The 23,461-nt window shown below is 35.1% G+C and overlaps 1 protein-coding gene across 3 annotated transcripts in view; it reads right to left on the bottom strand.

The window, feature by feature from the left end:
- The window catches only part of LOC131573653 (ankyrin repeat and sterile alpha motif domain-containing protein 1B-like), a 409,781-nt gene that overhangs the window by 241,428 nt on the left and 144,892 nt on the right, over positions 1–23,461 (bottom strand). For 2 of the 3 annotated variants that reach the window (XM_058827806.1, XM_058827808.1), the window contains one exon: positions 15,715–15,895. In XM_058827806.1, coding sequence (XP_058683789.1) covers positions 15,715–15,895 — 181 coding nt within the window. Of the gene's footprint in view, positions 1–5,397; positions 5,434–15,714; positions 15,896–23,461 lie in introns of all 3 variants that reach the window. The other variant, XM_058827807.1, reaches the window with a different exon arrangement.

The following is a 23,461-nucleotide window of genomic DNA, read 5'->3' as shown; positions in this document are numbered from 1 at the left end:
AGAGTATTCCAAAGCAGTATATTCTGTTTACTGTTCACAGAAATCTGGACACACAGAAGAGAATGTCACATTAATGTCTACATGTTTAACATGCTTTTTCTCAATTTTAAATTTTATATCATCAACCAAATTCACTAATGTTTTATGTCGACAGAAGCTCCCATGATGGATCCTCAAAAGGAAATGTGTCCTCTCCAGCCCAGGACAGGAAGGGATTGCGGGATTTGCACTAGATCTGGGAAGGTTGTGAACAGCATGATGGCAAAATTAATAGCTCCAGAGATCCAGTTTAGGCACTGAAAACTCTAGAACTATTTCTAGCATGATTCACAGATCCTGTCCTTAGTGATAACATGCCCTGCATTCACTTTATATGAAATCTCCTTATAAACCATACTAACACAAGCAGATACAATAGACTGAATGCTGCAGCAACAGAAACGATGACACAGAGCTTCATTGTGATGATCTTACAACATTTAAGGGTTCAAAGTTATGTGGAAAATTGATTAGAAAATGTTCTGAAAACCAAATAGTGGTAATGAGACTATAGCTGTGATGGTCTGAACTAGGTGTCTCTTTCCATGATTTTCTATTAATATCCTGCTCTGAATCCACACAGGGCCAGACTGTGTATTGCTCCTGATCTTCTGTGGATGTGTGAAAGCCTGCCACAAGACCTTACACCAGCTAGCAAGACAGCTGTCCAAAAACCCCAGACAGAAACTCTCCCTGATCTCCAGAAGAGATAAACCAATCCTCTTTTCTTCTGGCATGTTACTTCTTACACATCTGAGGAAAAGAGGCAAAGAGGTAACTGGTTCGAATTATTTTGCATGAATTTGCAGTGTTAAGTAAAATTAAAAAATAATAAAAACGGAACAATTATTTCTAACACCGCCATGCTTTTCTAATAACCACTTATCCAATGGGATTCAAGTTAAATTTATTGTTGGCATAATGTGCAGTGGACAACAGTCCCTCCTCTTTCTCCTATTTCCCAGGGCAGCTTGTGCCCAGCTGAGACAGACTTCTTGGATGCACCTCCACCAGAAAAACTTTGCAACTCTGTGCCACAATTTAGCTCATAAAGGAAATCAGAATGCTAATTGTTCAATGTAGAATACTAAACATTCAGCTTAAAATTAGGAGTCACATATTATTATATTATTAAAAATGTTATTTTTCCTGAGCAGAGATTGAATTCACATCTGAGGAAGCCACAGAGAATGAGTTATTTCATCTACGGGCAGAAATAATTTTGCTTCTGGCATATACTTCAAAGCAATTTTTAGAATCTGAAACAGAAATAAGTGATGTACTGTGCTAAAATGCCCCAAATTGATTGCTAGCCTTAGAAAAACAGGAAGCATGCAGATTTAAATGCCTTTTTAGAGCACAGAATAATCCCAAGTCTTGTCAGTTAAGTGTGCCAGTCCAATTCAAATCTGTTTTAAATCACTGTTCAGTTCTATCCTGCACATGTTCTACTTTAGAATTATAGATTTAGTTCAGAATGATATCCCACTGGTTTTCAAATAATGTATTTGCCTCCAGTGTTTTTAGAAAGAAAAAGCTCTTCAACACTAGTAATTTTTAGTGTGTTGGATTCTGATTCTATCTGAAATCTTCTAAACTGAGTACGAATAGTTCCACTAATACCAATAAGATTTGGATCAGACCCACAAAGAATTTTAACTGATAATCAGCATTTTAAACACATTTTTCTTACCAAATTGCATATATTGTCAGTATCAAATATTCTATGACACCTTCTATAGATAATTATATAGGTATAGTTATATATACCCATAACTATAGGTATCTTGCAGAACATTTTATTTTGCAAAATACATTTGCACATTTTGGTCTAAACGGTGACTTCAATGGTCTCATAAATGCAGCGTATGTAAATACAGCATATGTAAGTACAGCATGTAATTAAAACTCCTTTATAAACAGACTAATTTGTTTTTCACATTATGAATGAATGATAGCATGCAGAACAGTTTGCTATATCCATTAAAAAAACAGGTACTTGAAAGAAGGATTTTAAAGTATAGATGAGAATTTGCAATCAAACTGCTGACTTGTCTTCTCTTTCTCTTCTCTGTCCTAATTTTGACCTATCTAGTAGATTTTTCTTGTTCTCTTTCTCACAGTTTTGACAGTATTTCTAAGTCAGAATACAAAATACTTCTAAATTTCTCATCAGATTTAGCATAATCATGTTATAGACACTTATTAAGAGAAAAACTGGACCTACTGCCCTATCTTCAGTTTATTTCAATTTTATTTTATTTCTCAAGGTTCCAGGGGATGAGGGGTATAAGGAATGCTAAGAATTACATTTCTTTTATAAGAAGAATTATTTGCTTAGAAACTTTTTTCTTTTATTTTTTATAATCACTGTCATTATTCTTGAGTTATCAGACTTAGGACTAAGACTGATAACTGAAAGCTGTGCAATACAGTTAACATCTTTTTACTATTTCACTTTTTTCTTTCCTAATACTACTTTAATGACAGTATTTAGTAATCAATTCTTTAAGCTTAATTTGCTTATAGATACAATGCTAATTGTACAAGATCTGCTGTCTATAGTGCTGAGGCAGAATTTAATTATAGACAGAGAGATGGGTGGGGTTTTTATTTGTTCGACACTACTGTACCTCAATATCAGTATCTGAATATGGGCTTTGGAAGCGTGAATGGCCTTAATGTTTAAGAACATTAAACACAGAAGAATGAAACAGAAGGAGAGCACATACCCAGTAACCATGCTTGGTTTCCAAGTGCTGAGAAGAGTGCATAGAGCTCTCATAAAAAGAAATAAAGCTCTCACAAGGAAAACACAACATGACATCTAATTACAATGAGAAGTTAAAAACTTATTCAAGGCATAATAATCTATGATCATTTAAATCTCAAAAGGTGAAGAAAGGCAACTATATGACATTTTCTAAAGTAATTGTGCTGATTAATTATGTAGCTGATGTAAGTAGTTAAGGCAACTCAATATTATTCTTGGAGTAATAAGAGGCAGAATAGTTTAGACCAAAATATATTACATTATTAAACTCAAAGAGTTTAATTTAAAAATCTAAAATATTGAAGTATGCATTAAGAGTGTTTACTTCATCAAGATTCCAGGTAAACACCATCAGGAGATATTCTTGCTTCGATGTTGTATGTACCACATTTTGTGATAGTGGTTTGCTTTCACTGACTGAGAAAAAATGTTTCCCCATGGCTACTGTTGCTATAGGTGATGTTTCAATTGCTGCTTTACTGTGAAAGAATGTTCTTGAGAGAAGGAATGTATCAGTTCAGAATTTTTTGAAATCCTAAAATAATCATGTGTGATTATTTCCTGAAATAATCATTAAGACACATGATGACACTTGATTGTAATTTGAAATAGGTCTGCTCTAAAATTTTTCTACAAAACTAAATGAGGAATTTAGTACCTTGGTACTTCTCACTTTAATTGAGATCAGTGTTATTTCCATTTCCCTATCATATTCAATGTGTACCTATATGATAAAAGGCAACACATAATTCAGGCTCTTGTAGTACCTTATCAAGAGTTTACTCTTAGCATTCCTACATGGATGGAAACCAACAGTGCTCCATCCCTGTTTCACTGTGAAGTAGATAAATTCAGCATTTGCCATAGAGTAAAAGCATGAAGATACAGGATATGAGGGCTGGCTGCTTGTTAAACCATCAAAGCGCAGCTGCCTAAATTCTCTCAGAAACTCTTAGGTGACAACTGTCCAAGGAGACCTTCCCCTGACAACATGTAGACACCCCATGTAGGCAGATATGGGCTGTCAGTTCCACTGGAATAACATCATCGAGGAGGTTTTTTCCTATACTAGAGTGTGCTAAGCTCAGAAGGGGAGCACATCACTCACAAAGGGAATGGAAAAATGGAAAGACCATATATCATTTTACAATATGAAAAAAAAAAAAAGGTGATGAATATTTATCATTCTGTGGTCATGACATAAAACTACCTCCTAAGGCACAAAAAAAACTTGGGGGAGAATAGTTCATGCAGTACATGCTGCTCTGAGAAATAATGTCTGTTTTTAGCTTTGTGAAAAATGCCTGGTAATACAGGAAAAAACAGCCTTCCCTGTTCCCTGAACCTATATTTTCAGCACTATTTTTCTTCTTTTATGTCATTACTAGATTTTTTTCTTTTTCAGTGTCTCCTTTCTCTTGCTTGTGAAGATGACATAGCATACCTTTCCAGAGGAGGAGGGAGGGGAGGGCAATTTTCAGTATCATCTCACTTTATCTTAGGGATATGAACTAGCTAGCAAGTAGGCAGGGGTTATTCTAATTGCTTGGATAGACAGCAAGTGATTCAAATAATTGAATATTTATGATTTTAACATTTAACTCCTGGAATTGTTCCCAGAAAAAAAGAGCAAAACAATAAGCTTGGTTATACAAAACCTGTATCTCATAGTTAGGCTTTCTGATATTTGACATGGTAAAAGGGACAATTAGAGCTTTTTCTACAGCTGAAACATTCAGAATCTCTCATTTCTCTTTGTTTTCATTCATCTACTTTTTTCATGGTTAATAGAAGCTCATTTGTACTGAAGGCTTACAGGTGCATCCGCACTAGTGTTTTGGTTTGTCTGGGAAATGTCTCCACAGTTCCTATTTATGGTGGTTTTTTTCACATCCTGGAGCAATCTTGAAGTGCAATCTTGAAGTGTCTTCCTTCTGGTTAAGATTAAGTGGGAATGTGGGCTCAAATGTGAGCACTACACCTTTGTTTACTTTTACATGATTTACATAATTTATTATTCCATCATTTTTAAGGTGCCACTAGACTTTCAAAGCCAATATTTTAAGATCCAACAAGAATCTATATGATACACAGGATTCATTTGAAGGATATCTGGTTTTTACTTTTGCCTTAGTAACACCAGCATTAAACTGCCTCTTAGAGGATTGCTGTGTAAACAAAAGTTCGTTTTTCATTAATTCAACCCATTTATCAGAAACAAAAGTCCCCAGTGACAACTTTATGGTCCAACTCTTGGAAATACCAAATTAGAAACAAAAAAGTAAATTAACTTTTAATCATTTGTTATTGAATTCTTTCTATTAAATATTATTATTCAACTATAGTATTTGCTTATATGGAATCCAGTGAACACTAAAATTGAATAAACTTACACCTACCTTTCTCCTGATTAAAATTCATGTAAGCTAAGCATAGCAGTATGACAGAGTCACAGAAAATGCTGAGTTAGAAGGGAGCCAAAAGACGAACTCTTGGCCTGCACAGCACCATCCCCGAGAGTCCCACCCTGTGCGTGAGAGCATTGTCCAGACGCTCCCTGAGCTCTGTCAGGCTGGTGCTGTGACCACTGCCCTGGGGAGTCTGTTCAGTGCCCAAACACCCTCTGGGGGAAGAACCTGTTTCTAATACCCAACCTAAACTTCCCCTGACACAGCTTCAGGCCATTCCCTCAGGTCCTATTACTGGTCACCACAGAGAAGTAATATTACAACTCTCAGGCAAGCCTATATATCTATATCTATATCTATATCCATATCTATATCTATATCTAGCTATATAGATATATAGATGTATAGATATATATGTGTGCGTGTGTGTGTGTGTGTATGTGTTTGTACCTGATATCCTGATACTTAGATAAATCAAAAGCTGCTTGGGGAGCATTACATTTGAGGAAAAACTTAGATTTAAATTTTAAAAAGCAGGCATACTGGGCCCCAGAGATGCATTTAAACCTAACCATATTTTTAATTAAAGTTGTATTAAAACGGTATGATGAAATTACTTTTTTGCATGTATTTTCACATATAGATTGAGGTTTTGCATGGAGATTTTTCTTTCTTGACAAGCAAATATCTTGCAAACAATTGCACAAGGACATACTGCAGCCACTTAGAGCCTGACTTGTGCCAGAAACACAGATCCCATTATCAAAGCTACAATCTACATGATGCTTTAAAAAGAGACTGCAGATAATATTACATTGATCATCAGAAGTGTGACACAAACTCCTTCGTGAGTGTTGCCTCTGCTATTGACAAAATGGATTCTGGGAGGAAGAATAGAGAATCTTGCCATTCTATGAGATATGTCTGGAGGCACCAATTTTTATATATTTTCTTTAAAAATAAAACCCATAGGAGACAATTAATTGTATTCCTTGTGAGCTGTACAAGATTGATCCAGAGTTCATTCTTAAGAGGTCGCTTCAGCATGACTTAAATATTAAGAAAACATATATAATGCCACTAGAGAGCAAGTCAACACTTTCATCCTTGTAAATACATAAGCAATAAATAGCTGCTAATAAGATCTACAAACACCAACAAAAGTGAAAATAAGACTTTCCTTGTAAATGATTTAACAAAGGTCTTCCTTTGATATAAGAAAAATATATATAAATAGAAAAAAAAAAAGCCAAGATATTAGCTCAGTTGGTCAGAACATACTGCTAATAATACCAAGGTTGCAGCTTTGTTCCCTGTGTGGGCCATTCACTTAAGAGGTGGACTTGATGATTTTCTGTGGGTCCCTTCCAGCTCAGAATATTCTGTGATTAGAAAATTATTCTATGTCTCAGGAACTGAGAATCTTAGTTCTATGAATGGTGCTGTTGAAATGCAGAAAATTGGCATCAGATGGTGTCACAATTTGCTGGGTACAAGTGACACAAATGAAAGCTCTAGAACATAAGCAGTGGACCCACTTTCCAGCCTTCTGAGCTTTGAAATTATTATTGAAACAAAAGATGGAACTCCCTCATGGTGATTAGATACCTAGGTAAGTGTGTGTGTACCTCCTTGCAAAATTCCTTGTGGGAACAAGATCTGCTTATGGGTTTCATGGAGCATGGATACATTCATAGAACATTCATCTTAGTGAGGTTACATAGTACACAGGACAATAAACATCCAGGAGGTATCTGGGCTGAGGAGAACCTTGGGCTGCAGATACTGGAAGGCTTTAACATTCTGAAGAGGTGTCACTATGCCACTGTTTTACAATTACACGTTTCCCAAAGGCATTCATAATTGGTCAAATACGGCACAGGGTAGATAGAACTTTACTCTTACTCAGACAAACCACATTATTTTCTGTCCTTCTGTTTTTGCTAAACTTATGAGAACTTATTCATTTGGGTATCTGACAGTTCTGACATATCTTCAGAGTACAGATTTATATCTTCCCCAGACATGGCCATGCACATTTTTCTTCTTCAAATGAATTAAGTCCAAGTTCAGTGAACCCTCTGTATAGCTCTAAGAAGATAATGAATCTCTCACTATGTAAACACTAGAAATGAAAAAAAAAGATATTTTCCATTTATTCAGCTGTACTGTTAGAGCTACACTACAATTATAAATATGAACTGAAAAGTCATATACAGAACTTGTATTATCAAGTGCTAAATTAGGTGTAACACATAGTGTCTCTGTGGATTTTCAAAGAAATTTTGAAAATTTCAATTTTATTATATACTGAATTTGTACAATCATTTCTACCAAAAGGTAGAAATGCTCCCAAAACCAAGGAATATTTTTAATTTTTTTAAACCTGTGATTATTTTTTTTTCATTTCTAATTACAAATCAAACTAGCCGCTGTATAGAAGTTATTCAATATAGCAAGAACCAGATGGAAATATTTAATCTTGGTTTACAATAAGATCTACTCAGTCATTCTGAAATCATTCATGAAATTGTCTCAGATTTATTGACCAAATCCTGCTGAAGAAAGGGCTTTCAAGGCTGGAATCAAAATTCTGGAACTCACAGCATCATATCCATTTTAGAAAAGAATTACCATGGCTATTCCAGAATGAGGGAGATTGGTGTTCAGTTTTCATCTTTCACTAAATGGCATCAAAGTTTAAGCTTCCACAAGAACACTACCATCACCAATGTACTCTGATATTTGTCACATTTATGTTGTTCAGCTAGAGCTATTTCTAAAATATGCAGTTAATTAGCTAATGAGGAAGACTGACTCTACCCTAGTTTTTGGATATTCACCAAAGGTAAAGAAGGCTTGTTTTCCCATCCCCATTTTTTTATACAGCTTGAAACAACATACACAGAGAGGATTGCTACATCAAATGATGTAACTAACATTACAACTGGACAGCAAGGAACAGAAAAAAAGAAAGATATCTATTGAGTTGTGTGCAAGAAATAGAAACAAAATTGTCTTTATTTCATTATGGCCTTAGGAGAAAACATTAATTCTTTTTTGTTACTGGCTGGTATGTTATACAGAGAGCTTTCTGTTTTTCTTAAAACTGGACATCACTAATTATACTCAGAGGACTATAATTTTTTTATAAAAAGCAGGCACATTTTTGCCATTTCCTTCGGTTCTTATCATGTCACACAAGGCTTGGAAATTTCTGGTGAGCAGAAAGCTTTCTAAAAGATACAAAGGAGAAGAAGCAGAAAAGCAATTAAATATGAATAAGAGGACATGACCCAGGAAAAGAAAAATAAATTGAAATGTAAGATAGAATATTCTAAATAATGTTACAATTTGTTTAAGTGCATTCACCTGGCAGAAGAAAACCGTACTGCAAACAATATTGTGAGGAATTGAAGACTGAGACATCCTAGTGCTCTTTGCTTATTGCCTTCATCTTGCAATGGCAATTCTTCTGACTGATGAAGTGATGAAGTTCTCAAGAGCATCCCTCCACAGCTTGGTCAATCTTGTTTACAAAATGTCCAATGGAAAGATCAGGGAACAACACAAGGCATGGTGAAGCCTAAAGACTAAAACAATCTTTCTCTGCAAATGGTCCTACTACAAGTTCAGGAGTTATTTTGCTTCTGGCTCAGTAAAAAAACACAAACCAAAACAGCGAAGAGCTGACCAAGATGACAATAAGCTAAATATGAATATTGTCTACAGTTACTCTGCTTCTAGAAATGGCTAAGAATTGTAAATGACACATTAAAGAAAATATTTTTTCTTTTGACCTTACATGTCAGGATTGCTATTACACCTGGAAAAAAATAAAATTAGATAAATACCATTTTTAATTATATTGCTTCTAACAACTGCACTCATAGCCTCAAAAAAAGGTTCCTCAAAAGAAGGTCCTTAGAAAGTCCTTATTGACTTAATATGGTAGTATCTGTTGTTCCTTCAGAAAATCATTTTATGATGTGATGAAGCACTTATTTATCTGTGCTGACACCTCTCAAGGAAAGGGATGCATGGAACTAAATGAAGTGTAAAATATTTTAATAGTTGCAAATAGACAGGTATACAAACATGCATACATTGCAGTAAGCTTTTCATTCTGCTTACTTCAGAGGCAAAAAAGGATTCAGAGAAATAGCTAACTCCTGAACAGACAACAGTGTAACACTCAGTGTTTCTAAGGATCCTGAGGGAAATTTCCCCCACTTTTAGGACAGTCTCTAAAACTTTCATCTCCAGCATCATCACAGCATTGCTCTATTTCCTACCTTCGTCCTTGACTGAGGCCTAAGAATACAGGCTTTCAAAATTAGTAGATATATCTTAACTATTACAAGGGATTTTTTTTCCCCTGTATTGTCAACAATACCTAACTAGCTTTATTCACAGTAAGCAAATAATGTGGGTGAAAAGAACTGATCCTGTGAAGAACAGCCATTTGAATAAAAGATGGGCAGGCACATGGCTCAACACATGCCTTTCCTCATGCGGTCAGATGGCTCAGAATTTGATTTGAAAAGAGATTAGCTGTTCATGTCACTCCTTGTTTGATTAAGACATCCAGTGCTATATCTGATAACAGAGATTCAAGACCCAGCTGCAGTTTTATTCTCTCAATATGCTTGCTAAAAAAATGTTTTATTTTCTTATTACTTTATCATTTTTTAGGAATGTCCACATAGTGATTGACATGTGAGACAGTATGTTTGGAGAGCAGGTGCACATGAACAACTAAGTGGGTTTAGCCCAGATAATTCCCTTTAGCCTGAGAAAAGACTCAATGATAACACTGCAGAGGCATTACTGAAGGGTTGGGTAACACTGTCATGAACTTTAAGTTTGAATAATATAGTTAATCCCAAGGAGATTACTTTTAAATTCAGGTGGCATGAGATTTAGGGGCATATTGTATCTAATATTTCATGCAAGCACTAGCACAAACCAATTTCTTGGAGAAAGCATACTGTATACAACAGGAATTGGTTTCATCCACAGATTTCCACGTGTTGCCTCAGAAGACCTTTCTGCCACTAGATTTTTGGACTTGTTGACATATTTGTAACACTGCAATATAATTACAATGAGCTTCATGAAATATGTTGCTTTTAAACTGGAGTGTGCAAAGACAATAATAGATAACAAAGAGAAGTTTATAATATTGATCAACCCTACATTTCTCTGTCCCTGTGGGACAGACTGTGTCTTGCCTTGGATAACTTTGAAAGGGCTGAAATTAGAAGCAGCAAAAAGAAGGGCAACATAAGGAGACCTCAACATGTTACATCTGCTGGACAAGTTAATTAGAACAAAAATAAACTGTATCAGACAGTACTGAGTATGATCCCCAGTAGCAGTTCCTGGAATAGCTCTACTATGTCTTAATAATTACACTCAGTTGAATTTAGCTATAAATTATAGGGGAAAACAGATAATCTTCACAGATGAAAAGGTTCAAATTAACCTGTTTTGAAGAATGCCTTGGCAGAATGCATTGTAATCAAGAAGATGATGAAGAAAGATAAAAGAAGGTCTGAATTTGACCTTCGGAGCCATTTCATCTGGAAAATAACTTTCAATCAATGACAAGTTGGTACAGACTGGTAATACTGTTTTTTTTCAGATATTACCTTGCTCGCTGCACAGGTGTTTGGATAAAGAAGATGGGAATGCTTTATCTACCAAAATTTGTTGATTATTCTTATTTCATTACAAGCCAATATTTTTCTCTTTTCTGTCACTTGAAAACCATGTTCTTTTGCTAATTAGGAGGTTCTGTTAACAGTGTACCACAAACTTGTATACAGCACACCTAAAAAAATGCTCTGGCAATAAAAGTTACTTTCTTCTTTGTATTCCTTTCATCTTGAATTTCACTTCTACTCACTCCAAAACCTTTTATAACTGAAGAAACAAGGCTTGAAGAGTCTACATAGACATCAGAGTTTGATCTGCTCATATCAGCTCTTAATATATGAGATACTTGAATGAGAAAGTAATGCTGACAAATATGTGACCTACCTCGAAAAGCAGCTTTACTATTGTCACATAAAGAAATATTCCTGCTCCAGAATAAATTCTGACTGTATATAGGAATGCAGCATAGCCAAGAATTTTAGGCCTGATCTCTGGAAGAAGTTTCCAGTTTTAATAGGCTGTATTTCTTGATTGTCTCAAAAGAAAAAGACAAAACTGCAAGTTTTAAGCTTTTAAGGCTGCTTTTGCTTCTGAAATAGGGATTGTGAGACAGAACAATTTGATCAGATACATACTGTAAAGAAAGATCCGGAAACACTTATAGAAGGAATCAAAGGTGTGACTCAAATGCATTTTTTTCAAAAGTAGAAGAGGAAAAAAAATTTAGTCTACACATTAAAGATTACATTTTTGAATTTTACATTCTGGGCTGTTTTAAGGAAATATGTAGCCTTCTTAAATGTATTAAATAACAGCTCTCACAGTCAGAGAACACGGCATGTAGAAGCATATTAAGGTCCTTTCCTGTGGAGACAGACCTTCTAACTAAGAGATAAACTCAGTGAATACTTCTTACTACCACAAGAAGATGAGAGGAAAAACTGTATCCTCTTCTACAATGAATGGCATACTGAATTTATTGAAAATGTGCAGATTTTCATGGACTGAAAATAAAGATTGTAATGCGATTACCTTCAGACATCTCCCGATATGTTTGCTGCATACATGAATCTGAGTACAGACCTATTTTGATCTGAAACAGAGCAAGAACCTCTGCAGGACTCTGTTTTTAATTCCACGGCCCAATTATACTTGGGACAAGAAGACATAATGAAATGATATGGGTTAGAGAAAGATCCATTATTTGGAATGATCAAGCAAAAATGAAAAAGAAAATCATCCAGACTGACAGTTTCAGCTGCAAGTGTTGATTGTGCCAAGCTGATGTTACCGAAAGGCCACAATTTTGTTGCCTTCAATCTTTAAATTTATGGTTTCAAGAGAACTTGAGGGATATAGAAAACAAGGCAGAGAGATCTGTTAGACAGGCATTTCCCTGAAAGCCCAGGCTGCCCTCTCCTGGAGTGAATTATCTTGCACATCTGTGGTCTGAGTTCATGGTCAAAGTAACATGAGGAACATCTCACAATCAATCACTTGATTATCAGCTATTTAACTTTTCATGTGTGTTATCTTACGGGAGACCTACTAAATATATATTCAGATGATCAAGAAAATTACACACATCTTGCTGGGACAGAGTTACATATAGAAGTGTAATGACTTTTAGTTCAGTAACTTACTACACTACTATGTGTAGTAGCTGACATTACTGGGATGCACTGGTGCACAACTTGAAGTGAAATGCAATGCTATGAAAGCATCACCATTCACTTAGAATTTGAGAATGCTTCTCTGATGTCAATGATCTAGCACCAGACAAAGCCCTGAGAATAGGTCACGCCACAGCTGCATTCATGCAGTCTGCCCTACACTTACTGGAGTGAGAGAAGTGTTGCCTTCACCTTGTTGCAGCTTCTTCCACCGGCTAAAGTTCAAAACAGAGGACAGAACCTTCATCCTTACATCAGGCACCCTGATATTAAGGTATCTGCTGGTATCTGCTGCCGTCCATGCATTCAACATACCTGGTTTGTTTACTCTACGAGGCTATCTGACGCCAAAGCTGAAGCACATATTTACCAGTGTATGCGGCCTGTTCTCCAGATAATTAATCAGAAATGTTGTCATATACTGTCATTCAGATAATATGTCTCAGATATGAAATATATCTGTGGAAGAATTTAGTGTTTTTCTATTTGATAAAAAAAACCTACTTTTTAAAAATAAGGACCTCTCTTTCAAATCAGGTGCTGTAGGGAATTAGAAAACACCAAGAGTTAAACTGATATCCAAACATAAAAAGGAACCATCAACAACAGGTTGTTTCTTCTTTGGTAGCAGATTACTGAGGTAAAGATAAAATTATGAAGATTATAGAATTAGAATAATTATTTTGTTGTATTAATTAATTTTAATCTCAATTATAATGAATAATTACAAATTTCCTGAAGAAGACATAAAAAGCACCGAAACTGAGTAGGGAAATACTGATGCCTTATTTAGATGGAAATTTCTAATTAAGAAATCCTGTAAAATGCATTTTAATTGTTTCACTAAAATGCACACAAATCTTCAATTAGCAATAAACTAACCATTATTTTAGGATACAGATTTTCATGAATTTTAAGGTTATATTTAGGTCACATGATGAATTGTACTTACTGTCACTGTAGATCTTGAAAAGAAAAAAGGGACCTTTCTGTGAAACAACAGCTAGTTAAAGCAGAGAAAAGCTATAGCAGAACACAGAACACTGCTTCTGCTGCTCGTTGCTGACCACTATTATTCAAGGTTCAGTTTTTAACATTCTAGGTAAGAGACAAGCCGTAAAAACGTTTTCAAGAGAGACAATTTTGATCTGTTCCTTCCAGATTTTGTTATTCAGTTTCCATATTTGTACTCCTTTTCTTTTGCACAGTTACCGTGCATCATCTATCTGTAAGGAGTCAAAATGAACTAAATGATCAAAATAAAATGTGTTTTTTTTTCCTTCAGGCTAATATTGTGTCTAATATGGGATTCTGCATATTACTTAAATAATTCTAGAATATCAGCTGAAAATGGGGGGTGGAATTGTAATTTTACTGTAAATATTTCATTTACTAATGGTAAATTACTTGATTTACTTATTGTAAAATGTACCATTGAAGAGTCTGTAGAAGATACCCTGAAATTCAGTCATTCTGCCTGCTATTTTTTCTTAGCTTTCTGGGCAAAGATAAAGGAAATTCAGCTTTCACTCAATCCATAAATCAAATCATCCACAAATTAGAAGCATAAATTCTAATAAGCATGACCTTATAGTCCCAATCTCAGACAAAATTAAACATAGTTATTAGAAGTTTCTGAGTGTAGTCCATTGTAGATTTAACCAAAGAAGATATGAGTCAAACGACTCCAGATACTATGAAGAACTTTAACAGAACTGCATAACAGCAAAAATCTGGAGAAGTTAATTATCTGAAGTCTGTGAATGTTCTTTCTGTTTTCTTATCTTTGCTTTTAAACATCAAGAAATACGTAGCATCATTCAAATGCCCAGAATAAATTGTGATTACTGAGGAGAATTTACAGTAGAAAAAAACCAGTAACAACAGAAAACACCCCAAATGTTAAAGAATCAAATGATCCCAGACCTAGGAATAAAAGATACCATTCAAATTAATTGTTTCCATGTAAGTTTGAAAATATTTCCTATATCCATGATATAAGCACATTCTTTTAGTTTCAAAGAAAATTGCACATATTATCTTTGTTTATATTATAATCCAAAAAACAAATATGAATAATCTCTGATCATTTTAACTCTCTCTTCATCAAAGAAGATAGGATTTCTCACTCTTATTTCACAATAGTTCCCAAACCATATAGTTTTCTATTGATCTAGGTATGATTTTATTTTTTTTTTTTATCATTTAAAAACAATACTTTTCAGAATTTTTAAATTCTACCAACTAGGAATGAAGAGGATTCATCTCATTTCAAGACCAATGCTACAAAAACCAATTGATAAGTTTGCTCTGAATTTCAACATTTGTATTATTTTTAATTTACCGTAATCTACTCCTATTTATATTTTAAATACAATACACTTTTTAACTTGATCTGCAGATCACATAAACTAGCTATCAAAGACATTTGTTTCAATACATCAGCTTTCCCAAATACTATACCCTTCTGTCACAAATTTAGCCTAAATAAAGCAACTTTTATATGGAATTTTAAGGGGAAAAGGTAAATGCTTGGTTTACTGACAATTTCAGATTCTTGAAGTTTTTTGTGAAAAGAGAAATACTTTAATCCTTTTTAAAGCATTTTCATTATGTAAATCTCCATTTAGGGATAAAACCTTCCCCATTACAATCACACTATCACTCTATCAAACTCTTATCATCAGAGCAAATACATTGAAGTTTTACTTTAATGAATCCCATTACTACTGCAGAAACAATCACAGGTTTCTTAGAAATCTTCCTTTCCACATCTTTACTGGTGCTTACATAATGATTTCTAATTATATTTTTTCAATTCAAAATCCTGCTGCAGTATATTGACCACACAGTGATGAAAGTAGATGTACAAATCATTATAATTTCAAAAACTACAATAACCGAATTCTAGGCAAAGTCTGGAAATAACAGTTGTTTTATTCAAAATATAACATCCAGGAGAAAAGTATGTCTCATAATACTGGTCATAAAATATTAGAACTCTTTGTAGAGTACTGAGAAAAAACATCAGGAATAATTTTGTGTATTAATGATAAATGTATTTTACTACCAAAGACAACAGAAATTTCAACTTACACCCAAAGACCTAAAGTTTTATAAAAGTTTGTTGACAGACAAAGTAAGCTTTTTTTTTCTATACCTGGAAGTTCTTTCTCTTCAAGACTGTATTCCAGAGATCCAAAGGAATAATTAGCTGGACTGATTGCAGGAGTAGAAATAAAACTTGCACAGCCAATGGATGGGTTGATTTCAAAATAATTGTGGCTGTGATTCATTCGGTGAAATTCCAGAGAAGATACTATGGATGTACGTTGCTTTGGCTACAAGAAAAATAGAAGTTTGGCATGAAAAACCCAGACTTTTTGTATAGTTTTCATCACTTGACATTTAATAAACCAATCTTTCTCTGTTCTTACTGTTTTTATTTGGCTCAAAGGTTATAGTAGTAAAAATCATTTCATATCACAAGCTGTGGTGTGTAGAGATAATTTCCTTCTAAAATCTGGATTAAACTTTATTAGAAAAAATGCATGTCTTCATTCTAATCAATTTAATTCAACATAAAATAGGCCTTTACAGCCTTGCATATAATAATTTCAATCATCTTTTGATAAGAAAGGGAACTCTTCACCAGCTGCATTGATGGGTACATCTTGCAAAACAATTAGAGCGCTGATGCCTGTATAATGAAGTTTACTAAATAATACCAAGTGCCCATCACTCGAAAGACACCCTCTGCTGTTTATTCCATTTATGAATATGCCTCAAATATTCAAAGACTGAAATGTTTGGAAGCTTAAGGGAAACATTTCAACTTGAAAAACATACATGAAAATCAAACTTTCTGTGTGAGTTTTCATGGAACAGTTAAAAAACTTGTTACTACTTGATTTCAAATATTTACTTTCAAATAAAAGCACTGAGCAGACCCCAGTTAATAGTTGTGCTTTGGAATGCAGAGCAGTTTTAGAGCATGAGAAACTCATTTCTTTTGGGGGGATCTATACCATAAGATGTAGAAATTTATGTGTTCATCAGGTCAGCAACAACTTTTTCACTACATGGACTTGTTCCCATTGCACTGCACTACCTACTAGTACAGGCATAACTTTAGTGCTCAGTGTCACGCCTTGTAAGCCACAGGCCATCCTAAGTAGTCTGTTGCAGCACTCATTTGGTTCCATACCCAAAATAACCTAACCCCACAATGCTCCTTCCTGCTTCAAGATCAATGACCAGAAACATAAAATGTCTCCAAAACAGAGGAGGCCTGCAGCCACGTTTATAGCTGTCCATATGTTTATTTCGCAACAGAGAAAAACACCTCAGGAAATTCTGCATTGGAAAACCAAACCTGGACAAAAATAGAATAAAGAGAGTAAAAGATGCTTCACCTCTTCTTGTTCTAGCATGTCAGGCTTAACATGTCAGAATGTTTGTAAGGGTCAAGAATTTGCTCCTAATTAGTATCAAGACCTAATTATTACCTTTGGGAGCAATAATATCTTCCTTGGACCATGAAGGTATTCACCATCCCTTACTTAGAACTATTTGTTAAAATACAATCTATCCCAGTGGAAAAATTTTCAAATTTGTTTTTGGTCAATTTAATTTTTAGGTTACAAGTCCTGCAATGCTTGTGTCATAAATACCAAACCAGGCTGTTTTCACTAAAAATTCACCCTTTCTATTGGAATGTCAGATAGAAAAATTCAATAGAATTAGGTGTGTGTAAGGTTGATTATTTCTTAAAGTTGTGTTAGGCACCACGTAAATTAACTGTGTCATACTAAAACTGAGAAAAATGGGAAATTTTGGCAATCAATTGGTCTATTGAGCAGACTTACTTTCTTCAATAATTCAAACCAGTTTCTGGTTTGAAAGCCTGACTCCTAGGTCTAATAATTTCATGGGAGGGTTCAGTGAACAGGGACAGACTCCAACATCAAACAGTGTAGTTGGAAGTCATTGTTTGGGATCTGAGCCAAAATAACTCTCAGATCAGACCAAAAATATTCATCTGTATTAATTAAATCTAATGGCCCACTTTTGCTAGACAACATATTCATGAATGGCCTAATTATTTCTAAAACTGAAAAAGATCTCTGGCCATTTGGAAGTATTTTTCTGGCCCTTTCCCAAGCAATGGTGTCTTTGCAGATTTGCAGGACTTGAACTCCTCTGTTGAAAAGGGGACACTTCTCTTAACATGAGTTGTGGTATCTCTGGTTGTTTTTAAGCTGAGACAGTTCCTGCCTAAATAGGCAGCTGGAATCGTCCAGCTTTGTCTCCCAAAGCAGCTCCAAAGGCAACTGCTCTGGCTTTTGTCTACTCAGGCCTCCAGCCACTGTTTTGTCTGTGTGCCCCTTAGGAGCAGAATAGCAGCATCTGATACACCATTTGGCCTTTCACTATCATATTTTGGACTTAGGCATTATTATTACTGATTCAGAGAAACATATTTCAGTTTAAAATGTCTTTCCAATCTAAGGTTTCTGCAGAGAAGCTCTCTCAGCCTCTAGTACTCCACAGCATTACACTGCTGCTATACTTTCTGGAGTTAACAAGGTCCATCAATCAACATGTGCCAATAATTTTTCTACATAGTCAGGAATCCAGCATCTAAGCCTTTATAGCTAACTAAGAAACTAGAGGAACTTAGAGGGACTTTTTGCACTTTTGCTGTGTCCTGTAAAATGTTAAAGTACACTAGCTGTTCATTAATATATGCTATGAGAGACTCAGTAGACCAGTTTGTGCTAAGGGTATCCTTGCCTTTATGTCTCTAAAGCACTAGCTACACAAAAAAAAATTTAAAAAAACAGTAGAAATGAATCAAACTTTTTTCTACAGTTAGGATTAAATTCCATTCCCAATTTCATCAACTAAATTTCCGGCATAGCTATTTACTTCTACCTTAGCTATTTAAAATCCCAGAGCAGTCAGTTGAGATCTAGTCAATAAAATCAAGATCTAGTGAATACCATCAAGAGTTCAGAGAACAATTCATCTCACCCCCGTCCCCTTGGTATTGATTCCCTTGCCTTAGTGCAGGTATCTACCATCACTGCAGATTCCTCAGGGCATCCCACCTGACCTCCAGCTGCCATTCAGAAGAGTGCTGGTCTCCCCTATAAATGCCCTGTACAATACTTGACAGTCTCCACATGCATTTCAAAGACACCTCTATGGCACCTTAAATGACATTAGACTCCTACTTTTGGGTAACTGAATTGAATCCTACATCTGTCCTAAGCATGATGAGAGATTACATCTCTAAATCAGAGATTCTTACATACACAAATGAAAGTAGAGGTGTTTCACTCCCAGATTTAATCTCACATCCAGTTCACATCTAGACATGCTCTAGAAATCTTTTCTTTGAATTTAATGTCAAATTCCACCTTACTGTCAGTAACCTTGGTTTGCTGATAGCATCTGCCAAAGCCACCGTTTGACTACATTTACCAAGAACTCTTGAGATATTTTCTGAAAAATTCTAATATTATTTACTATATTGAACACCATAACTCAGTTGGGGTCAAGATTTCATAGCTGTGAAACACAAACACAAAACTCTGTCCCAAAGAGATAATGCTTTTTTTATTCTTCAAAGCCAGCTTTGTCATTCCATACCTTCCTTGTACTATTACAAAGGTCCGGACATGCTTAGATAACCCTTATGAAATTCTGGCACACTTATGGCTTCATTTCACCCCAATAAGCATGCTAAATAGCATGCAGATCTGTAGATTTTTATTCATTACATTCAAGTGTATATGTATATGTATATGTATAAATCTTTTTAATGACTGATATTTACTTTTAAGGCATTGCTTCACAAATATTATTTCAATTGTCATAAGACCAACCTAGAAAACCCTACACTATCCTAAAATAGAATATCAAATAAGGCTAATGAATAAATCTTTCTAATGCATAAGCAAAAAAATATCAGTATAAATCTTTAAGGATATTCCAATAATAAGACTTAAATAACTTTTAAATCAGGTCTAACAAAAACATTTTCATGTTCAATCTGTAGTGAACATATATCAATGAAAGATATCCCTTTGAAACTGCAAAACCAGAAAAAGCATCAAAATACACATATTGAATTGCTTTTCTATTAAAAAGACAAGTAAGGACTTAATGTGTCCATTAATGGGATTTGCATGCAAATTCTGTAATGCTACCATGACTGGCATGTAACACTATAAGGAGGCAAGGGATCGTTGAAATATTTCTTACAACATTTAGTGGAGGCAGTAGAGCAAAACTTCTTTCTCAATTTAACACCAAAATATTTCTTCAGCTTTGAAGTACACTCTGCAATACAAGCTTCTGACTTCACCTTCTCACCTTTGGGATTTGTGTACATAGCACTATCACAGTCTTAAAAAAATTAATTCTCACAACACTCTGTACCACAGCAAAGCTAGTTGCCCCATTTCACGAATGCTGAACAAGGTTATAGAGCTTTCTCAAGGGACGGATGTGTGGTTTGTTAAAACGCTGAGAACCAATGAGCCTAAGGAAATTCTGCATTTGGCAAAACCTGTCAAATTCCAGCTGCACTATATAATGGAGAAACTGGTTACAGTTGCAATATATCATGCAGAACATGTAGAAGAGATAGAAGAGAGAACTGCACCTACATTCTCAAATTCTAGTTAGCACATAAAATACAGACTTACCAAAGAAAGCAGGAGGCTGCAGCCCCTTCCCCCAGGCTCATCTCACATATATAACACCGTGTGAGTGTACTTAAGTGGCCCCTTAAATCCCTCATTTTGATACCTGGCCAGATGATTCAATTCCTTCAATTCTCTGATCATCTCACTCCAACTTCAGAAATATTCCTTTCTCCAGCTTGCTTCCTTGTAAAATCTCATTCTATTTCTATACATTCATTTTCCCTTTCATAGAATCATATAATGGTTTGAGTTGAAAGGAACCTTTAAAAGCCATTAGATCCAAACCCCCTGGAATAAGCTGGGACATCTTCAACTAAACCAGATTGCTCAGAGCCCCATCCAATCTGACCTTGAGCACTTTCCAGGGATTATTGGGCATCCGCGACTTCTCTGGGCACCTCTCTTCTTTTGTTTTCTCCTATCTATTGTTACATTCCTTCCTAAGCTACTTCTGTTACTCTAAATAAACCTTCACAGTATCCAGTTGATTTCAGTTCTATTTGGTACTGCAAAATTTTATTTTCTGCTTTATTTGTGGTTTTGTCAAGGTCTCTCAAACTCTCAAATGGTCCCATCTCACACTGATTTTACAGTCCCATTGTCTTTCCCTCCCATTGTCTTTCTATGCTTCCAATTTTAACCTCTGTCCTTCCTTTCACATACAAATTTCACGTCACTTTTATGGTTTCTGTCTTTTGCCTCTACATTCCAGCATGCCATCTCTGTTTCTATCTTTGTCTCTTTTCCTCATTTACACTTACATAAAAGCTCAAAACATTCATTTTCTCAGTAAAATACAGCCTGTGATGGGCTCCTTTGTTTTCTCCTGTCTCTAGTCTGATTTGCAGAAATCATCAGTTCTGATACATTCTCATCAGTCAATGCTCCTGTCAAGAAATATTTGATTTATAGGATCTGAGCTAAGGTGATCAAGTAGCCTTGAAATTGCAAAAACTGGAGATTACGATGCATCTGGGTTTGATTCATCTATGTCACCTAGAAGTGCAAGACTACACTGAATTATTACTAGACTACTGAATCAATTATTCTGTCAAGCCTCAAAATACCACATTGAACAAGCCGAAGACACATTTTCTTTTTATGCGGTAATATCATTTTCTCTTTTTTCATTTCACAAAACTTTATCTTATATTATGACAACAATTAAAAATAAAATATATGCAGTTTCAGTACCCATTTTGACATTCTTGATTTTACTTGTCAACATTTTAATTAAGTGCAGAAAGCAGAAAATACACAGAGGCTGGCATCTAATATATCCCAAGCATCCACAAAAGGGAGTTTGCAGGATCATGAGACTTAAAAAAAAACCCCAACGAATTTAAAAAAAAATGCTTTCACTGTGTTTTAACTGTAGATCTTTTATGATACTAAAAGCATAATGCATTCTAAAACTAAATTAATTTTTAATGACATCATACTGTCAAAGTCCAAGCAATTTCTGGTTGATTGATTATTAATTTAGAGAAAGACACTGCTCACATCCTGCACGAGCAGCAATGCATACTACTTTATAGTAATCTCATGGTCCCTCAGAATACTTGGATCATTCCCCTGTCAGTGACATGCTCAGGAATGACACAGACTCAGCTCTTTTGCGTAGCCTGTGGTCAGGAAGCTGTGCCATGTGACTCTGGTACTATAAAGACACAGAGCTTTCTGCTCTCCTCTCTGCACCTTATCCTAGCTCTGCTTCCAGCAGAGCCCTCCACTGGAGTATGGAATTAAAGGTCAGAAGGTTGCTGTTCCTTCTACCCGTGGTCTTATCTCAGATGACAAATCACACAGGAAATAAATAAGGGAAAGAGTTGATCTCTCCCCAGTTTCTATTTTCCTTGCCTTCTACTTTTATTTTAGTTGCAACCATATTGCAGGTGTGGGTTCTAAGAAACAGCAATTCTGAATGCCAAAAACTGCAACACCTTTGGGCCAGTTTTCTTCCTTTATAGATGTGACCAGATTTTGAAGATACACAATTATACCTATCCTGGGAAAACATTGCTTGAAATGAGATCTAAATAGCTAGAGATAAATTTGATAAATAAGAGGAATGTCTCATTCCTCAGCTATAAAAATATCCTATCTTTCAAAGATTAAAATAGTGTTATTTTCACTGAAACAGTTGGAAAATGGATATAAGACCATTTTCTTCCAAAAAGCTCAGCTTCCAGCTGCTAGTAACATCCCCCTTTTCACCTGCAGATTATGAAAAGTGCTTGTATCATTATATTCTTATAGCATAAATTTTGAAGGGCCAAAGTGATGGCTCTTTTTTTAAACTGCATGCTACAGACAAAATGCATGTGTAAAAATGTGCAATATCAGATGACAATAAAGGGTTACTAAGGTGCTCAAACCCCACCCCCCCCATACTACAGAAACAAATGAAAATTTGTAGGAATTTTAGGAAATTTCTAGGAATATAATGTGAGAAACCCATCAAGGCACAATGGATAAGGCTTTAATCTTCCAGACTCTGAGTGTGTTTCCAAGCATTATGTGTACTAGGCAGGGCAACTGGCATGGATTTGATCACACCCCTACAATTAAACTTCATTAGGTGTCAGAGAAGGGTCTACAAGGCAGAATTATCTACCAGGAATGGTGCTTGGTCTATTCAAATCACAAATCAGGCCTGACAGTGGATAGGTTTGGAGAAAGAAAATTGTGCACTACTAAAATTTTACCTGGGACTGTGTCCATAATTCAACAGTGTAGATGACAACTCTGCAGAGCTAAAGCTCCTTTTGCTAGCATAGATGTGCCTTTCAGTATCTGAACTGCCTTTAAAAACATTATTTCACCTGTCTGTTACAAGTTCATATAGGAAAAATGTTCTATATTTCTGCATGATTTGTGTTTATATTGAATCAGGAATCACAGCCTGGAGAATTTCTCCAGCTAAGTAACCAACTTCAACCAAGAAAGACATATGAATTTATTATTGCATGTGATATTCTAAAACCTTAGCTATTCACAACAGAGTGTTATTCTGCTTTAATTTATACTTGTGTTTTAGTATCCTGTTGAACTGTAATTAAATGCACTAACACACACTGCTGTTTTCATTAGTACCATGTATTGGGTAGATGTGTTTATGTTTTCCTATTAGATCTAATTAAAATATATAAATAGAAATATGTTTTATAGTTACTTGTCAAAGGAGAT

Source organism: Poecile atricapillus, chromosome Z (assembly GCF_030490865.1).
Source record: "Poecile atricapillus isolate bPoeAtr1 chromosome Z, bPoeAtr1.hap1, whole genome shotgun sequence".
Classification (NCBI taxonomy): Eukaryota; Metazoa; Chordata; class Aves; order Passeriformes; family Paridae; genus Poecile; species Poecile atricapillus.
This window is presented reverse-complemented; position numbering and strand designations above follow the sequence as displayed.